Source organism: Halichoerus grypus, chromosome 8, assembly GCF_964656455.1.
Source record: "Halichoerus grypus chromosome 8, mHalGry1.hap1.1, whole genome shotgun sequence".
In the NCBI taxonomy this organism is placed as follows: domain Eukaryota; kingdom Metazoa; phylum Chordata; class Mammalia; order Carnivora; family Phocidae; genus Halichoerus; species Halichoerus grypus.
In genome coordinates, this window is record NC_135719.1 from 81,217,057 (window position 1) to 81,235,926 (window position 18,870).

Sequence of the window (18,870 nt, forward strand, 5' to 3'; positions counted from 1 at the left end):
GTTCAAAATGAGAGGTAGTTAAAAACCAACCCTCCCCCTCCCCCACCCACCCACAACTCGAGAGAGTTGTTTGAGTGTGCTGGCACTGGGTCCCTGGGACAGAGCAAGGGCCTTTGGGAATGCCATCCTGGAAGGAACCTGGCAACCGAAGACCTCCTGACGAAGACAGGAAATGCCTGGGGACTTTGTCTCAGAAGATCATTGAATTATTACCACCACCAACTTCATTTCCATTTAAAATTTTATTACATCAAAAGAAAAAAAAAAAACCCTCCACAAAATAAACTCTAACCCTAAACCAACTCAAAGACAGAAGATTATCATCCAGGTATAACTAATGCCCTCCCCAACCCAAACAACCTTACATTAAAAAATCCAAAAGAAATAGAAACGCCAGCTTCAAAAATATTTATCCAAAAAATAAGGCATTCACTTTACGAAACAAATGAACAAACAAATAAACCCCAACAACTGAAGGAGGGATGGAGGTTGGAGGAATGAGAAGAGGGAAGAGGAGGATGGTCCCCTGACCCTCCAGGGGCCAGCCCCAGCCCACCTGGGGTCTACTCTGAAGGGACTGGAACTCAAACCAAACCTGGCATCTCACCAATGGGGGTGGGGGTGGGGTTGGGGTCAGGCAGGCCAGCCCGGAAGCTGGGAGAGCCAAGCAAGCTAGGAGGACTCCCCACAGATTCTAGTCTAAACAGATGGTAGGGGGAGGTAGGAAAGGGGGCACTCCTGCTTTGGGATGAAAGGATCCTAGTCTTTAGCACAGCAAGTGTGGCAGGGAAGCTGCAAGGCCCAGGGTAAACACGGTGGCCTTCCCTTGGAGTGAAGGAAAGGAAGCCTCTCCCACAGGATGGCCAGAAGTCCACATGCCACAGAGAATGGCTCCCCCAAATGGGTACCTTCTGCCACTGCTTTTTCATCCTGTCCCAGAGGCTGTCCAAAGACAGGGCGGTGGTGGGACCAGAAAGGGGGGTGTCTGAGTTGGGGGAGGAGGAAGGAAATGGCCTTCAGAAGACACTCCTGCCCCAGTCTCCGAGGTTACGGGATGGACACTTCTGGGGGGTGGGTGGGAAAGCACCCTCCATTCCAGGAAGGCTTTTCATACCAGGTCTGTCCTGAGGGTTAGAAATCAGGGAGTATTTTTAGGTCCAGTTCTTGGATGGGAGGTGACTTAAGGCTGATTTGGCTTGGGTTTCGGGCCTGAAGGGCTTGGGGAGCCTTCACACCGGTTGGTCCCCGAGCCAAGCCAGAGAAGAGGAAAAGGGCATGATGGGGGCGCCAGCAGTGCTGGCTCCATGGGGGTATGTTGGGGGCATAGCTGCAGGGATCATGGAGTGACTGCTCCTTCTGGTTGGAGTGGGGAAGGAGGAGGAGCTAAGGAGCTTTGCCCGAGGGGAGAAATGTCCACTACATCGAAAATAAGACTTTCTGGCTTCAGGAAGCTTTGGCACCGAGTGGGGGTCAGAATGCAGGAGACCGGGGCAGGGCTGGGTTTCTGCAATTTGAGCCTTTCCCAATCTGTTCCACAGGCCTGGCTTGGGTTAGGGGGAGGGGGCAGTTCTCCTGCTCATTGGTCCTTAGCTCAGTAGGGAGGTGGTGTCCTGCCAGGAACCTTGCTCTGGACAGGGAGCCCAAGCTGAGGTGGGGGGAGGTACCATGGGGAGGGGGAGAGGAGAGGGCAGAGGGAAGCATCTCTCTGATTTCTTGGGTCCCTAGTGAACGGAGGGTGATACGGGTCTCTCCAGCTGACTTTAAAGATGACAGATTTGCTTGAGTCTGTCCCTCCCCGACTGACTCACTGTTGCTTCCGCTTCTCTGAGCAGAGGCCTCCCTTGGGCTCAGGAATGGGGAGGGAAGGCAGTACTGAACTGGGCTCCTGAGGAGGCAAGTGGGGGGGGGAGGACCCTGTAGAGTACCCCCAGCAGCTCCACTCTCCTCCCACCGCTTGGAGCAGCCCTGGTGAGGACACCGGCCCTGGTGGTGAGAGGCTGGTTCTTTGGGTACAAATGTCAGTGTCTTTGTTTATAGTTTCTTACCACCCATACCCAGGTCCTGCCCCCGCTTGACAGAAGCAGAGGTGTGTGTGTGTGTGTGTGTGTGTGTGTGTGTGTGTGTGTGTGTTGGGGGGACCCAGGCAGGGAAGGAGGGCAAAAAGAGGGTATAGGAGGAAGGAGCCAGCTGAGAGGGGATGGTGGTCCTCAGGGCTGGGGCTGCTCCGAGTCCTTGTCCTTGGAGGCAGTGGGTTGGTAGATGGGCCGCCGCTGCTCCTCTGTGTCCCCATTTATCTCCTCTTTCCCCAAGCCTGCTTCCATCTCGGGGTACACAACCACACACATCTTCTGGCTCACCAGGGTTAGCGACTCTATGGGAGGTCACACAGAACAGGTCAGTGATGAGCGTCCCACCCATCGGGCCAAGCCGTCCGTGACCCTGCTCCGCTCTCCTGCCCCACATGTTACCTCAGCAGAGCCCCAGTGCCTTCAGGAGACTCCTGATGCAGGAGACAGTCACCTTGCCTCTTCCTGGGGCTCTGGGGAGCCTATCTGTTGGCTGCCCATTCCCATCAAAGCCCTAGTCCCCCACCTTCTGGTGACCTAAGCCTGGTGACCACCAGTTTCAGGCTCTCCCTTGGCCTCTACCCAAGGCAGCTCCTGCAGAATGGCTGTCAGGTTGCCTATTTTTCCAGGTCTAGGGTCTGTGTGCAAACCTCAGCTGTTCTCCTCTCCTCAGAGGTCTCTGGGAAGGCACCCACCCTTTCTTGCCCCATCTTCTTCTCCAGAGCTCTGTGGACCAGCCTAGGCCTCCTGACCCGGAGACTACCTAACCCAGATGAGTAGATCTTCTAGCCATCCAGCATTTTTAACAACTCACCAATGAAGTTATTGAAACACTTGGGCTTGTGTTGCCAGTAAACACCCAGGAAATAGACGGGCACTCCTGTCAGCATGATAGCCAGGCCAATGCCACACACCACAGGCTCCGACCACAGGCTAAAGATCAGCAGGAAGGCCCAGAACAGCAAGTAGATGATGGGGAACAGCAGGTTGATCTGTGGAGCAGAGGTGCTGTTAGCTGTGTGGCCCCCGTGGCCCCCAGATCAGGGCATCCTCCCTATTCTCAACCCACAGAGAGGCACCTTCGAGGGCAAAGGCTAGGCTTCACTCGGCTCTGTGGCTCCCACACCCCAAGCCCTCATAGATCAAGTGCTATGTCAACAAACGTTGGTGAACTTGAGTAGTGGGATGGGAAGAGGAGGGGTGAACTCTGAGTTCTGAGGAATGATGCTCATTGCCCATCTCTTTTCTCCTGGGCAGAGGCAAACAAGGCCTTGTCATCCATGCCTCAGCCAGGGAAGCCCGTGGGACTGATAAGCTTGCTGGTATATTGGTATATATTTGCTGAGGTCCTAGAGTGGAGGAGAGGTGGAGAAATGAATGAGGGGCAAGAAGGAAATGGAAGGGGTCTGTCAGACTCCTTGACTCTTTCCTGGTTCTAGGTAGGGCCCTCATCTGGGCACCATGTTGCAAATGTCCATCCTTCTTGCCAGGATCACTCCCAATGTGTTTTTCTCAAGCAATATGAGAAGATAAGTCTGCCAAGATCCGAGAAGTCAGGAAACCTACTATACTATAAGGCAGTCTGGGACCTTGATTTTATTCAGAAAGAAACATCAGCTCTATGGGCTTGTTGGCCATCTTATTGGCCACAGGTGGGAGTTCCCAGACTCAGCTGCCTTTCTCTTCCTTGTCATCTCTTCTCAGAGGGTATGCAAGGGTTGGGGGAGGAATGGGTTATTCTACCTTGTCATCCCTCTAGCAAGCTTTCTAAGAGTGGTAGGAAAGTGGTGGTGGAAAACAGATTTGGAGAGCTGAAATTCCTCAGCTGGAAGAATCTTCTGGAAGGATCTAGTCTCCTCTGTTTCCAGAATAGGACCGTTCATATAGCTCAGGGCTATACGCTATTCTAATTTGCAGGAGAACCCATAGCTCTCTTGCATACTTTGTTCTGAGCAATCCCTTTCATTCCCACCACACAGTTATCTCTTGCAGCAATCAGTAGGTTCACTAGGCACCCTACTACATATAGGGCTCTAGTAGTTTAAAAAGGGAGGCTCATGGAGGATTGTAGTAGACTGGGAAGCTTCAAGGAAGAGGAGGAACTTGAGGCCTATGTGGGGAATGGTTATAATTTGGATAGGCAGATGGGAGAAGGAAACTCATTTTGGGATGGAGACATAGCTCAAGTGAACTCAGCTACCTGGAGGGATGAGAAGGAGACTGGCCATACCAGTGGGTTCAGGGAAATGTTGGAGAGGTAAGGGAGCCTTGAAAAATCAACCAGAGTTCATAAGAGTTGTAGGAAACAAAGGAATGATCTGATGAAAGTATCATTTAATATAACTTACTCTTACAGCTGCCATTTGTTCTGGTCCTGTCTCCAGTGGAAAATGGAAATAGCTGCCCCATTCATACATGGCCCTTGCTTTCCAAAGGGTCTGCTACCATCATAGAGCTGGTAGATCATGTATGTGGTCAGCAGCTGAGAACAAGGTGATTTAAAAGCCTGAGCTGCTGCTAGATTAGAAGAGGAGGGGGAAGGGATCTCAAGGGGAGGTTCTCGCACCTTGATAGGGCGGGGGATATTAGGCTTCTTCCAGCGAAGAACTATCTGTCCAGCAATTGTGACTCCATAGAAGAGGTAGTTGATGAAGCCCACGTAGTTGATGAGTGTGTACATGTCGCTGGTGACCAGCATCAGCAGGGTTGAGATGCACTGTGGGAAATGGGAGAAGCTCATCAGTGATCAGTAAGGTATTTGGACACCAGAGGAGCTGTTTACAGGTCAGGGCACTCTTCCCCTGCCTCTAGGCGGATGGCGCCATTTTACGATGAATGTCTTAAAATGGAGACTTTACAGCCTCCCCTAGTCATCCTGGCCATTGCTAACAGCTTCATTGCCAGGAAGTTCTTTCTTATTGCAGGAGTGATAATCAAAATATTTAACCACTGCTAGGGCATGGGCGCTAACCAATCAGAACAGATACTGGCTGTAAACAACTGGATTGGCCACACCGGCAGTGCCGGCTCTACACCTGCCCTGGTCTCATTTATATTTCTTCCCTGGTTGTAGCTCAAGCTAATTTAGGTGTTTCCTTTTTTTTTTTAATCCCTTAGGGAAGATTGTTAACTGCAGATTAAAGCTTTATTCTTGCCCTCATCCTCTTCTCCTGGCTGAGTCATCTAATTTATTTTTCTTCTTGCCCCCACCTCCCCCCTTTTTTTAATATCATAAACAGTTATAAAGCATTTACTAGGTGGAAAGTCCTGTTCTTAGTGTTCTACAAATATTAACTCATTTAACCCTCATAACATCCCCATGAGGTTTTCTTGATAGAATCCACTTTACGACTTCAAAATCAGCTCAGTGGCTCTCTCGGAACCATGTTCTGCCCCTCTGCTAATTTGTTAAGGCCAACAGAAGGTTCAGTTCTTAGAACGCCTGGGTGGCTCAGTTGGTTGAGCATCTGCCTTCGGCTTGGGTCCTGATCCCAGGGTCCTGGGACCAAGACCCACATCGGGCTCCACATCAGGCTCTCTGCACAGCAGGGAGCCTACTTCTCCCTCTCCCCCTGCTTACACTCTCCCTCTGTCAAATAAATAAATAAAATCTTAAATAAAAAAGAAAGAAGAAGGTTCAGTTCTCGTGTAAGATCTGACGGTGAAAATAATATAGAAGATTTTAATGGATGAATAAGCCAGATTCTGACCGTACTTGTCTGGCAGTCACAGTACTGCACCAATGGCTCAAACCGGAAATAAGTCTGTGTCTCACTGGGAGTAATAGGTGGTCTCCAGGCACCTTTCACAGCTAACCAATCATGATGGACTTCATCCTATATCTGAACATTCTGAAACTCCCCCTCATGTTGTACAGTGAAGGCACTTGACTCCTGAGAGCTCTATTATCCTGATCTAACTGCTTCTCTGACAGACCAAAGTCATTTTCAATATTTTATTCAGGATCCAGAAAGAAAAAAAAAATAACTCAAAAGACTCAGTGGGGACAAGTCTTTGCTCTTTCTTTTTACCCCTCTAAATGATTCCACTCTGGGCCATTCTACCCTCATTTCTTCCCTATCCCAATTTTCCTTTTCTCCATTTTCAGTTGCCAGTCTTCCTTTCTTTATGGTTTGTCTTATTTGGTGTACCTGTAACACTGAATTTGTTTCAGTGGTATTTCCTGAGAGACAGGCAGAGTCTCCTGGGGCAAGAAGATTGATGGAGAGTGCTGAGGGTGTGTGAGATTGGCCAGGAGTGGGGGCCCAAAGCTGTAACCCTTAGGGCAACAGGTGCAGGGGAGAGCCAAGAAAGGAGGTTTCTTTCCGTATGAGACTATAGAGTCGTGAGAAAGTCACTTCAATCTGACCCAAAAGTATGGGAGAATAGAAATGAGGCAGGGTGAGAGCCTGAAGGTGTTTCAGGACTCAGGGTCTTTCCTTGTTATTTCTCTTGATATTTACAAAGCTCATATATACCATTTGCCAGATTATCTAAGATCCAGTGAAACCTAGGAGCAGACCAGGAGGGTGACAGGAGTGTGTGTGGGAAGTGTGAATTCCCAGCTCAGAGCAATTGCAAAGAGGGAGGGTGTGTGTAGGGCTGGCAGAAGGAGGGGCCCTTACTGTGAAGAGCAAGGCTGGGATTGGGGTGCAGCGCTTCACGTGAATCATGGCCAACACGCTGGGAAGATGGCCTTCCCTGGCTCCAGCAAAGAACAGCCTGGTAGAGAGAAAAGCAGGTAAGCCTGGGATGGCCCACAGACCACCCAAGGAAGTTCCCTCCCCAGCCCAGTCTTCCTCATCCATGCCCACCTTCTGCTCACACAGGAGTATCCCCCCGACCCAACCAGGTACCCACCTTCCCATGCACATTCCAGCCCACTTGTCACAGGACCCACGTTCACAAGTGCAGGTGCAGGCAGACCAGAGGCAGCCAGTGGATAATGGATAGATTCTGGGTGCATAGAGACCCTAAGTATGGTCTGGGTGGCTTGGGGTTACTGATGATTGTGCCTTAACTTTGTGGGTCTCACAAAGCCTTAATCCCTTTAAAAATGGGCCTCTCCCTTCCTCAAGGGATACAGGTTCTCTGATACATGAGGACTGAACTGTCTGTCCATGGTAAGCCTTAAAAACATTGATATCCGGGGCGCCTGGCTCAGATGGTTAAGCGTCTGCCTTCAGCTCGGGTCATGACCCGGGGTCCTGGGATGGAGCCCCATGTCTGGCTCCTGGCTCAGCGGGGAGCCTGCTTCTCCCTCTGCCTCTCCCCCTGCTCATGCTCTCTCTCTCTCTCTGTATCTCTGTGTCTCGAATGAATAAATAAAATCTTAAAAAAAATAAAAATAAAAAACAAAAACATTGATATCCTAGTCAGGAGGTAGTTGCCACTGTGAGGATGGAGAATAGGTGGTGGACCAGAAAGGGACACGGGATAAATTGGGGGATATGTGGGAATGTTCTATATCTTGTTTTGGGTGGTGCTTCCATCGCTGTCTACAACTCTCAAAACTCATTAATCTGAACAATCTGTGTATTTTATTGTATTGTATGCATTATATTGTATCATACCTAAAAATTTGTATCCTTAAGCTACTTTTTCTATTCCCAAAGAAGCCATCCTAAGGAAATGAATACTGAGTTAGTGAAAGGTATATATAAAAGATATTCTGATGATAAAAAAGATTGGAAATATCCTAAATGCCCAAAAGTTAAGAGATTGATAACATAAATTATAGTGTATCTATAAGATGGATATTTTAGGGGCACCTGGGTGGCTCAGTCGGTTAAGCGACTGCCTTCGGCTCAGGTCATGATCCTGGAGTTCCAGGATCAAGTCCCACATCGGGCTCCCTGCTCAGTGGGGAGTCTCCTTCTTCCTCTGATGCTCCCGCCTCTTGTACACTCTCTCTCTCACTCTCTCTCTCTCTCAAATAAATAAAATCTTAAAAAAAAAAAAAAAGATGCATATTTTACAGTCCTAATGTTTTGAAAAAAATTTGTTACATGAGAACATGCTCACAATACAATGTCAAATGGTAAGAGCAAGACAGAAAACTGTATGATTCCATACAGTATGATTCTAATTAATTTAGAAATTATGGTCATGTAAAAACATACCAACTGATTATCTCTGGGTGATGGGATTATGAGTAATTTTAATTTTCTTCCTTAGACTTCATTAAAAAATTTAATTTCTAAAATAGATGAGAAATTTTTAATTGGAGTAAAAATTATTATTTTTTTTACCCTTTTTAAAAAGTAAACCTTTTTTTGGAGATAATTGTAGACTCACATGCAGCTGGAAGAAATAATACAGAGAGATCCTAGGTATCCACTCTATTTCTACTGGTAACATACTGCCGAACTATAGTATAATATCATGACCAGGATATTGATGTTTAAAAGTTATTTTTAAAAAGAGAAATTTTAATATAAAAGGGACTCCTTCTTCCCCTTCTCTTTTCCCAGAGAAAAGAATATTATAAGCCATTGGAAGTCATTTACATATTAGTATGAATTAGACAGCTTTTTCTTTTTGGGATTTTATAAGGAGAAAGAAGCACCTAAGGGGTAGGAGGAAGGGGGTGGTGTAATGGGGACAGGAAGGCACAGACTCAGCACACTGGGTGTTCTGAAAAAAAAACCTGTCACTTACTTTGTAATTTGTGTGTGAGGGAGAGTGGAACTAATAGCAGCAGTTTGGCAGAAGTGTGGGAGTCCATTATGGCCCCAAGTACCCATGTGCATCACCATCACTTGCCATCATCAACTACCTAGGCCACTGTCACTAGTTTCATGCACCCACACAGCATGGCCCCTCTACGGTGCAGCCTCATGCACCCAACTGAGCCCTGCGTGCTCTGCGGGCCTCCTCATGCACATAGCCAGGGCTCCGCATTCACGTCCCTCCTCCACATGCAGCCAGGACCAAGTGTAACTGTCCAGGTCCAACAGCATTTGCAAGTGTCAAGTTCACAAGAAACAATCCCTTGCCCGGCTAGCTGACAACGGAGGAGACAATGACATTAAGCATGACACAAGCCCACACACACTCCTGTTTCTCAGGAAGGGTCAACCTCTCCATACACCAAACACAAAAGAGTGAGAGAGAGAAGGCGAGAAGGAGGGAAGGAGGAGGAAGGAATGAAGGAACTGGGAGGATGAGCAGAGGAGACCTGGTGGGTGAGCTGGGCCTCGGGATCAGAGGCCTCGCCCGCCAGGGCTGCCGTGGCCTGCATGCACACACAGCTATACCACATGCATGCAGACCGCTGCTGGGCCTGCCCGAGGGACAAACCCCACTCTAAAGCGACTGTAGCCAGTCACTCTGTTCCAAAAGATCCCAGAGAGCCTCATGGGTCACTGCTCTTCCACTGCTCGCCCTCGGCTGGGGACTCCAGGTGGTCACTGCTCCTGTGTAACATGCACACGAGGTTGCTGTGGGTAAGTCTCAGTCTCATAGGGTCCTGGGGCACAGAGGACAGCCACACTCCCTCTTTCCTGCCCTGGGTCCTGAAAACATGGCACTCCCTTGACATCTCATGAGAACTCCTCCCTGATGTGATGGGTGGCTTTGGAAGCAGCTAAACTCAGGGACTCCCTGCTTTTGCTGTATCTTTCAAGTAGGGCTATGCCCTGGGGGCAGGGGAACCGTCTAAGAAATATGGGAAGACCCCTTGAAAAACACTGATGGCAACAGTCCAGTGTCTGCTGGCCTCAACAGCCTATTCTGGAGAGAGCGAGAAGAGACCCTGAGGAGGGGCCAGATTCCTGGGGGTGTAGAGGCAAGAGCTGGGGATTCCTGGACCCACTTGAGCTTCTGGCTTCTCTGAGAGTTTGGAAGTTGGGGGCCTGGATTTGGACAAATGCTTTCCTTCAGTTCTTCCCCACTTCTCTCACTTCACACCCTCAGCCCGAGTCTCCTGAGTGGCCATGAAAGTGCCTCCCACAGCCACCTGTCTGTTGAGCAGGGAGAAGGATCCATCCCACCTGCAGGCTGGTCCCAGAACTTCCATGAGAGGCCAGCCCAGAGGCCCCAGGCCTGTGTCCCTCCTGGTCCCTTGTAGAGTGGGGTTCCTTTCAAGCCAGCATAGCCTGTTTCCAGGCAAGTAGCAAAGGAGCTCTGGGGCTGCCGATGAGACACTGTCCTGCTGCCGATCACGGTGCCCAGACCTAGGACTGTGTCAGGCAGCCTGGGACCTCCTCAGCCCTCTGCTCCTACTGAAATGAGGTGGGACAGGGCTTCTCTCGCCACTACATGTGAAGCCACACACATCGCAGGTAACCACGTGAGCAGCATACACCCCTCTGCACCCAAGCTGACACACAAACGCCTTTTGTGAGCAATCACCCCCTACGAGGTCACCACCCAGGTGCCCACACAGACCTCTGCTGACGGAGACAAGTCCCCCATATATACACAGAGCAATATGCGCAGCAGAATGGCCCCTGGCCCAGGAAGGACTGGGACAACACTCACCGGGAAGAGGTGAAGAGAGACCCATTAACTCCTCCAAATGTGGACAGGGCAACGGAAATGGGCATGATCCAGGCCATGACCCCTAGGAGCTTTTCTCCGAATGTCTGGGAGAGAAAACAAGGGGATGAGCAGAAGAGGCAAGGTTACAACCCTCTACTTGTACATCACTGCTGAGAATGCTCCCTCCCGTCTCTACCCTTGCTGAGTCTCTCTTATTAGGGTCCTCGAGGGTAGGGTTGCGTTCCCCAGGCCCTCCTGCACCGCACCGCCACTTCCCTTCCCACCACACAGCGGGGATTTAGTAAATGTTTTGGGCTATTAACTGAAGGAGACAGTGCATGGTGGTAATAATAATAATAAGAACAACAACAACAATGACGATGATGTGCTAACATTTGTTCTCCTTGTTTTATGGATGAGGAAACTAAGGCACAAAGCAATTAGGTAGCTTGCCTAAGATCACAAACCCAGAAAGTGGAGGGCCAGGACCAGAAGCCAGCTGAGGGAGTCCAGGCCTCACTTTACATTACACACTAATGAGTCAGGCAGGTTGGGGTTCAAATCTTAGCCCAACAGTTTGGACCTGTGAGACCTTGAGCAAGGTCCTTAATTTTTGAGCCTCAGTTTTCCTATCTGTAAAATAGAAATGGTTCCTAATTCATAGGGTGGAATTTCTAAATTCATAGAAATAATATAAGAAGGGAAAAATGATAAGAACAAGCCACTATGTAGGCTGAGAAAAAAAAGGTGGTGAAGCTATAGACTAGTCTTCCTATACTGAAGGAATGTAGAATGTCAAGGGACTAGCCTTTTCTATATTCTCTGAGCCAAGTACACACTCGATTTCTAGCACATTATTGGGGAGGGGTCGTTTAGAATGGATGTCCTGCTGGGTTAGGCCAGTGGTCATGGAAAAAGGCTGCCCTGGGACACTGGAGGGCCTCTTTCTTTACAGTCTTCTGACAGGAGACATGTGATGACAGTTTGGCAGGGTGGCGTCAGGGCCCAGGTGAAGCCAGGTAAGGGGGCTGCATGACTCCCAGGGCTTTCCTGGGTATCAAAGACCCCAGTGCCTTGGATCTGCATCTCTTTCCCCAAAGAGCAGAGACCATTCCTACTCCTGTTTACTGGCACACACTTTTCCCTGATGAGCGAAGGAGTCAGGCTGCATGATTTCCGGAGGAAAAAACGAAGGCAGAGAGGAATGGCGTTGTCTCGTGCAAGATTTTATCTTTCTGAGGAGGAGCCTGCCTCCTTTATACAATCATCACATTTAGAGTTTAAAGTGCCCCAGATCAGGAGCTGGCAAACTTTTTCTGTAAAGGGTCATACAGTAAGTAATGTAGCTTTGTGGGCAACACGTTGGTTCTGCCGTTGTCACCGTTCTAGGTACAACATGGCCGTCAGTTTGCTCCTGGGCACTTGGAGATATGGTTTCTGCCCTGAGAACTTGGGATGACTTCTAATTCCACAAATTCATGGATCAGGGAAAAGTGAGTGGGGCCAATCTGGCAAGTCTATGTCAACATTCCTGGTTTGAGGGGCTGTGAGTTTGATTTCTTACCACAGCGACTGCGTTTGAAGCCAGCAGCTCCTGGGGGGACATTGCAGTGACATAAGCGACATTGGCAAAGACATACACAAATGTGACCAGTGGGATGGAGATGAAGATGGCTCTGGGAAGATTCCTGTAGAAGGAGAGGAGGTCAGAGGGGAAAGGCCTGGCACCTGCCTCATCACGGGGTTTGGGAAGTGCCTTGTCCTTCTGCTCCAAACTGACCTGGCAGCCTTTTGTGACACTCCCTCTCCCTGGGGGGTGGATTCTGTCTTAAAATGGGCAGGGCAATTTAAAGGAAATGAAACAGGGTAGGCTGGGAATATGCTCCATACCTGCTGACCTCTTCCTGACTGGAATCTCCATGATGCACCCCTCTCCCCTGCTTCAAGACACAAAGACCCTCCTGTCCTAAGACAGGTAAGTAAGATGCCTAGAGGCCTGTCGATACATTTCCTCCTCTAAGGCAGTGGTGCTATCTCAGCACTGTTTCAGCTTTTAATCTGCTCTGGGACAGTCACGGGATCATTTTTCTCCTCCTGGCAGGGTGGATGGCAAATGGTTTAAGTTCCTGAGAAATAACTGTTTCTTCAGGATAGACCAGGGCATGGTCAGAACAGGGGCTGGAGATGGAAAGGTGCCCAGTGGACACCTGGCTCTCTCTTCTTAGTAGCAGATGCCATGGCCTTTCAAGGGATTTGGGAAGAGCTGGGTCATTTCAACTCACTTGTAGGGATCAACAAGTTCCTCAGTCACGTAATTAAGAAAGTTCCAGCCTCCGTAGGCAAAGGAGCCCTGAAGGAAAGCCAGTGCGATAAGGCCGATGTCAGGTTCTTGGAAATTCTCAAATGCGTTCTTTGGTTCCAGCCAGAAATACTCTCCTGTGGACGCAAGGGGCAGGAGGCTGCTCAGAGAAAGGAGCCAGAGGCCTGGCGGCCTCTAGCCTGCCTAGTCCTGTCTCAGCTCCTCCTGCAGTGATGATCCAGCTCTTGTCTTGTTTCCAGTGAACCCCACACATTGGAGAAGTGGGACCAAAAGGAGCAGGGAAATAGAGATTAGGACTTCCCCAGAACCTAGGAACCAGGAGTCCAAATGCAGGCTCAGGTTCAAAGCACAGCTCTCAATCTTCTTTTAAAAGGCAAATTTACTTGGAAGGAAAGACCAGGGGAGGCCACTGGTCAGGGCAGGGTAGAGTAAATCAGGGGTGGTGTGTGGGAGTGGGGGGTGGGGGGAGCTGGGATTTGGAGATGCAGGATTAGAGCCATTGGCAGTCTCTTGACCACCTTCCTGTATATCTAGGTTTATACATTTTCACAAAGAAAGCATGAACAACAACAAACACTCAAACATAAGCTCCTATAATGCCATAGTAGTTCATGCTTGCTCTGCTTTGTCAATAACCTCCTGTCTCTTTCTAACATATCTGGGCTCTCTCTTCATGGTATAGATTCCCTGAGGACAGGGTCCTTCAGCAAAGAGCTTTTCCACTGCCTCCCCAACCTCTAGCACAGTGTCCTGCACACAAGTGGGCCCTCAAGAAAGGTTGCTGATGACGTTGTAATGAAACACAGAGTAACTGCCCATATTTTACTTAGTCATCTGTGATCCAGCATTTGGACAGGAAATAAGTAGATTAGAGTGATCAGGAGAAAGCAGTAGGGCCAGAATAGTAGGGACTTATTATCTCTGGAAAGATAGCACAGTGGTTTCTTTCTTTCCTTTTTTTAGGGGAAAGCATGAACACAGTCCCCACTACCACAAATTATATAGTCCCATTTCTCACATTTGGGGAAATTGCAGGGGTCAACACATCCATAGTGCAATGGATAAGCCTCGTCCTTGGAAAACCACTTTCATGATCATGGTATCTCCCCTACCAGGTAGGTATACACAGTGATTTCTTTAAGTCTACACAATATTACCTGCTAAAGAACTTAACACAACTGGTTAAAATTAACAGCAGAACCTTAATTATGTTTCCTGGAGTAAATATCCAGGCACCCCACATGGCCTTCAGGGCTTCTAGGCAGGTAGGAGGTCTCTCTGTTTGTCATCTGACTTTCTCCAGGAGGCAGTGACACTGGGCAGAGCCTAGTGGTGCCATGGTTCCCATGGAAACCAAATACAGACTCAGACTTGGAAGGGACCAAATCCAGTGAAGAATGTTGGCAGGGGCCCCAGGAATGTCGAGCTCTCTCGTAGAGATTATGAATAATTTTGAAATGCGTAAAAATCTCCTCTGTTCCCCATTTTAAGATATGGACAACATACAATATAAGATGCAGGGAGCTTCCCTGGGGATGGGGTAAGAGGGCAACAGAAGTCCAGAGATCTGGGGGCTTCACCTAGCTGTGCTGGAGCCAGGAGGTTAGCATGGGAGACCTGAACTCTGCAAACCAGGTGGGGCATGCTCAACTTCCAACCATCCCAGGAGAATGGTTTCTCTTCCCCTTTGTCAAGCAAGTGAAGAAGAAAAGTCATTCAAGGTCAGAATTGGGAAATCTCAGGGTGCACATGTCCAAAGACAGTGTGAGGGGGTGTGTACACGAAAGAGGCAGAAAGTTGGGTGAAGCCCTGTTGTTTGGGTGATACTCACCTTTGCAGATCTGGACAACTCCCATGATGATGATCAGGGCCAGGGCCAGGAGCTTCCCAGCTGTGAAAATGTCTTGAACCCGGGTGGCCCACCGCACACTGGCACAGTTGACCCATGTGAGGAGCACTGAAATGACAGACCCCCAAACATATCCTCAGGGCTATAATGAGGCTGTAGGAGGCCCTCTGAACAGAAGCAGAAATGCTTCTTGCTCCTGACAATGGGACTGTAACAGGCGAGCCAAATTTCCCTCAAGCCCAGCCCCAGTTTCCAGAAACTTTGGCTAGATTAATGGGTTACAAATGGGGATTACCTGTCACAAATTAGAGCTTGGTCAGAGCATGCCCTGCCCAGGGCTGGAAGCCAGAAGTAGGCATGGAAGTGAAGGCACTGGCTTTGAGGAAAATCAGCATATTACCAGGGTGCAAGTGTGGGCTTTGTTTCCAGGCCATTGTATGTTCAGGGGGAGCCCTGAGCAGCTGGTGGATCCTGAATGTCATCTTCCTCAGCCTGATTTTGGGGCAACAGAGGGTTAGGGGGAATCTTTTTTTTTCCCCTGTGGTATAATTTACATAGAGTAAAATTCATTTTTCTAAGTGTACAGTTTGATGAGATCTGACAAACGTATTCAGTTATTTAATCACTTCCACAGTCTTTATATGGAACATTTCCAACACTCCCAAAAGTTCTCTTTCTTGCACTTTGATCTCCTTTGAAGTCAGTCCCTTTCCCCTACCTCTGGCAACCACTAATTTGGTTTCTGTCCCTATATTTTGCCTTTTCCAAAATGTCACATGAACAGAATCATACAGTATGTAGCCTTTTGTGTCTGGTTTCTTTTACTTTACATGAAGCTTTGGAGATCCATTCATGTTGCTGTGTATATCAAGTCTGGTCCTTTTATTGTCACATAGTACTCCATTTTATGTATTGGTTTTCTACTCACTGGCTGATGGACATCTGGGTTGCTCCCATTTTGGGGCTATTATGAATAAAGCTGCTATAAACACTTGCATAGAACTCTTTAAGTGGACTGTAGATGTCTTTGAGAAGGATTTTCCTTTCTCTTGAGTAAATACCCAGGAGTGAGATTCTGAGTCATAAGGTAAATTATAACTTTATTATTTTTTTAAGATTTTGTTATTTTTAAAAGTAATCTCTAGGGACGCCTGGGTGGCTTAGTCAGTTAAGTGTCTGTGTTCAGCTCAGGTCATGACCCCAGGGTCCTGGGATCAAGTCCCACATTGGGCTCCCTGCTCAGTGGGGAGCCTGCTTCTCCCTCTCCCTCTCCCCCTCCCCCCAGCTCTCTCACTCTCTCTCTCAAATAAATAAATAAATAATCTTAAAAATAACAACAACAAAAAACCCCTACAAAGTGGCTATATCGTTAGCATTTCCACCAGCAATGTAGGTGAGTTCCTGTTGCTATGAATCCTTTCAGCATTTGGTATTGTCAGCTCCAAAAGCTTGTCTATTCTAATAGCTATGTAGTGGTATCTCATTGTGGTTTCAATTTGCATTTCCCTCATGACTGATGATGTTGAGCATGTTTTCATGTGCTTATTGGCCACTATCCCTCTGTCTTCTTTGGTGGCATAGGGGCTCCCACAGAGATCCCAACAACATGGAACCTCCAAGGACTGGAGGAGAGCTCAAAGGCTGAATCCTAGGAGGGAGGGACTCCGTTTTACAGCCACACTCCCCAAGCAACCCAGGGAGCCTGTGCTGCAGGAATGGGACTCTCACCTTCCTGGTGCTTAGGAAGTCCTTGAGAACAAAGGGAAGAAGTTAAAATCCTCTTGTTTCCCCTTCCTCTGAAACAGTGACCAGGACGGCCCCCCCAGTCCTCCAAAGGTACAAGTCACACACGTAGAAGCACCAGACTTTCTTCTCAAGCTCTGGCCAGGCCTCTGACTTGAACAGTTGATCAAATTATATCAATACCTGATCTTTAAACTGTGTTTTTACTTTTCAAGTATTTTCTGACCTTACTTGATTCTGAGACCATTTCGACAGGGTAAAGACCTGATGCTATTATCTATCTGTAACCTTTCTCCTCACACCATCTCTACTTGGCAAACTCCTTCTCATCTTTCAAGATCCAGCTCAAATGTCACCTGTTCTGTGAGTCTTTATTATTTTATTATTTTACTTATTCCTGACAATGTGGCTGCAAGGTAAGATACACCAGCCGCATTTTATAGACAAGGAACAAAGTTTGTCCCTTCTCTTTTCTCAGACCGCTTTGTTTATATTTAATTTTGGGCATTTACTTCTTTGTATTATAATGATTTGTTTCTTTTTCTCTGTCTCCATGTAGACTAGGAGGGCAGGGACTATGACTTTTCATGCTTTTAATCCCAGGGCATCATTAATGCCTGCAAATAGCAGGTACTCAACAAATATTTAATAGTTGGATACAGAAAATGCCCAATTCATTAGCCCTGCAATCTCATCTCAGTCTACACATTCTACAATGCACACAATCTCCCCTGCTCCCCAGGAATCTCATCAAAAGGAGACACGATCCCCAGTTGGTTGCACAGAGCCAAAAGAGCGACAGGAAACTTGACTTCAAACTCTTGACTCCTCATGGAGAAGCTGTTATCCAAGATGGTGTCATATAAGGAGAACCAAAACATGTTGTCAGAGGAAGGATTTTAAGTGCCTGAACAGGGAGAACATCTTGTAAATACTCGAATGTTCCAGATGGACTGAGACATTCTGATAAACACACATTTGGTTTATCTTACTCAATTCAAAAAGGATTTCAGGATCACATGCCTGGTGACAATCCAACCCAAATCACTCTAAGCAACAGGGCCTGTGATCTGTTTCTCCTCAGGGCCCTGAGGATTGTTAGGTACAAGGGTGGGCCCTCAGGTCCTAGGAGTTCAGGCAGACACAAGCAATGACTTAAGGATAAAGGAGATTGATTTATGAAAAGAAGATTAGGACACAAAACCCATGAGGCTCAGGGATAGGTAAGGATTACTGAACAAGGAACCAGATTGTGATCCCAGAGAAGAAAATTATCCTCTATCAAGGGGAGGAGAGGGCACGGTGGGGAGGTGACAGGAAAGTACTTGGAGGGAAATAAGGGATGAGCAGGACAACTCACAGACATTCTTCCCCAGCAGGTGGGGGGGAATGTGGCCACCTCCTGGTGGGCTGGAATAGAAAACACAAAATCATCTATCTGCTTAGGAGAGGGACCTTGTCAAGGCAGTCAGAAAGATTCCTTCAGTCAGCTCCAGAATATTCCTGGGGGATGGGAGATATTTGAAGGAAGGGATAATTTGTCAAAAAAACTTGCTGTGGGTGTCTTCTGTCCCACCTGACCTTATCTTCACAATTTCACAAGAACCCAGACCTTGACTAATATTTAACCTTTTACCTTTATAGAGCTCTTTCAGAAAAAGAGAAATCCTGAGAATGGGGTGGGGAGACATTTTGCCTGTGACACTAATCTCCTTAAAACAATGGCTGCAGGCCCTCACATCTGACCCTTATCCCTGCTGTTGGGTGATCACAGCATGGGACTGAGGGGAAAGAGGGCATTTTCAGTCTCCTGCTACCACAGGACAGCTTCCCTCACAGCAGGCTGAAACCTGAGCCTCCAAACAGAGAGGAAAGGTCAGTGAGTGAAGGCAACACTGTCAGGTGCTTGCCAAGCCCCTGCCCTGTTCAGGCATCCTGTCTCTGCCAGTCTGCTACCCAGAGCCCCTTTCTGTTGTTAATGGCTATGGCCCCTCTCTCTTCTCAGCCAGACCCTGCATTCTGCATGCTTGAGAAACAATGACCTCAGGGAAGCCACATGAAGATGGGGACCAGTGGTCACTGCAGCTTGAAATGTGAGGGTTTTCGTTCATCCATCCATTCATCTGTCCGTCTGTCCAACCATCATCTACAAAGGGCCTACTGTGCTAAGCACTCTGGTAGGTGGGGGAGTTACAAGACACAAGTCCCTGTCCTCAGGAAGTTGAGAGCATAAGGTAAGGGAGATGAGTGAGAGCATAAGGTAAGGGAGATGGGTGAGAGCATAAGGTAAGGGAGATGGGTGAGAGCATAAGGTAAGGGAGATGGGTGAGAGCATAAGGGAGATGGGTGAGAGCATAAAGTAAGGGAGATGGGTAAGCTAAAAAAAAGATGATCATGCAACAATGTGG

At 48.2% G+C, this 18,870-nt stretch overlaps 1 protein-coding gene and 1 non-coding gene across 5 annotated transcripts in view; both read right to left on the bottom strand.

Moving 5' to 3' along the window:
- Window positions 1-393: 393 nt before the first annotated feature.
- SLC7A8 (solute carrier family 7 member 8) overlaps window positions 394-18,870 on the bottom strand; it is a 48,734-nt gene continuing 30,257 nt past the window's right edge. For 3 of the 4 annotated variants that reach the window (XM_036114822.2, XM_036114821.2, XM_036114823.2), the window contains 8 exons: window positions 14,702-14,827; window positions 12,833-12,986; window positions 12,115-12,238; window positions 10,551-10,654; window positions 6,692-6,788; window positions 4,633-4,782; window positions 2,881-3,058; window positions 394-2,371 (listed from right to left, as the gene is read on the bottom strand). In XM_036114822.2, the coding sequence (XP_035970715.1) occupies window positions 2,208-2,371; window positions 2,881-3,058; window positions 4,633-4,782; window positions 6,692-6,788; window positions 10,551-10,654; window positions 12,115-12,238; window positions 12,833-12,986; window positions 14,702-14,827 (1,097 nt within the window). In that variant the 3' untranslated portion in view covers window positions 394-2,207. Of the gene's footprint in view, window positions 2,372-2,880; window positions 3,059-4,632; window positions 4,783-6,691; window positions 6,789-10,550; window positions 10,655-12,114; window positions 12,239-12,832; window positions 12,987-14,701; window positions 14,828-17,822; window positions 17,847-18,870 lie in introns of those variants that run through there. The other variant, XM_036114824.2, reaches the window with a different exon arrangement.
- LOC118550139 (U1 spliceosomal RNA) lies at window positions 13,831-13,993 on the bottom strand. Its single transcript, XR_004924410.2, has one exon. It is a non-coding gene; the product is annotated as a U1 spliceosomal RNA (small nuclear RNA).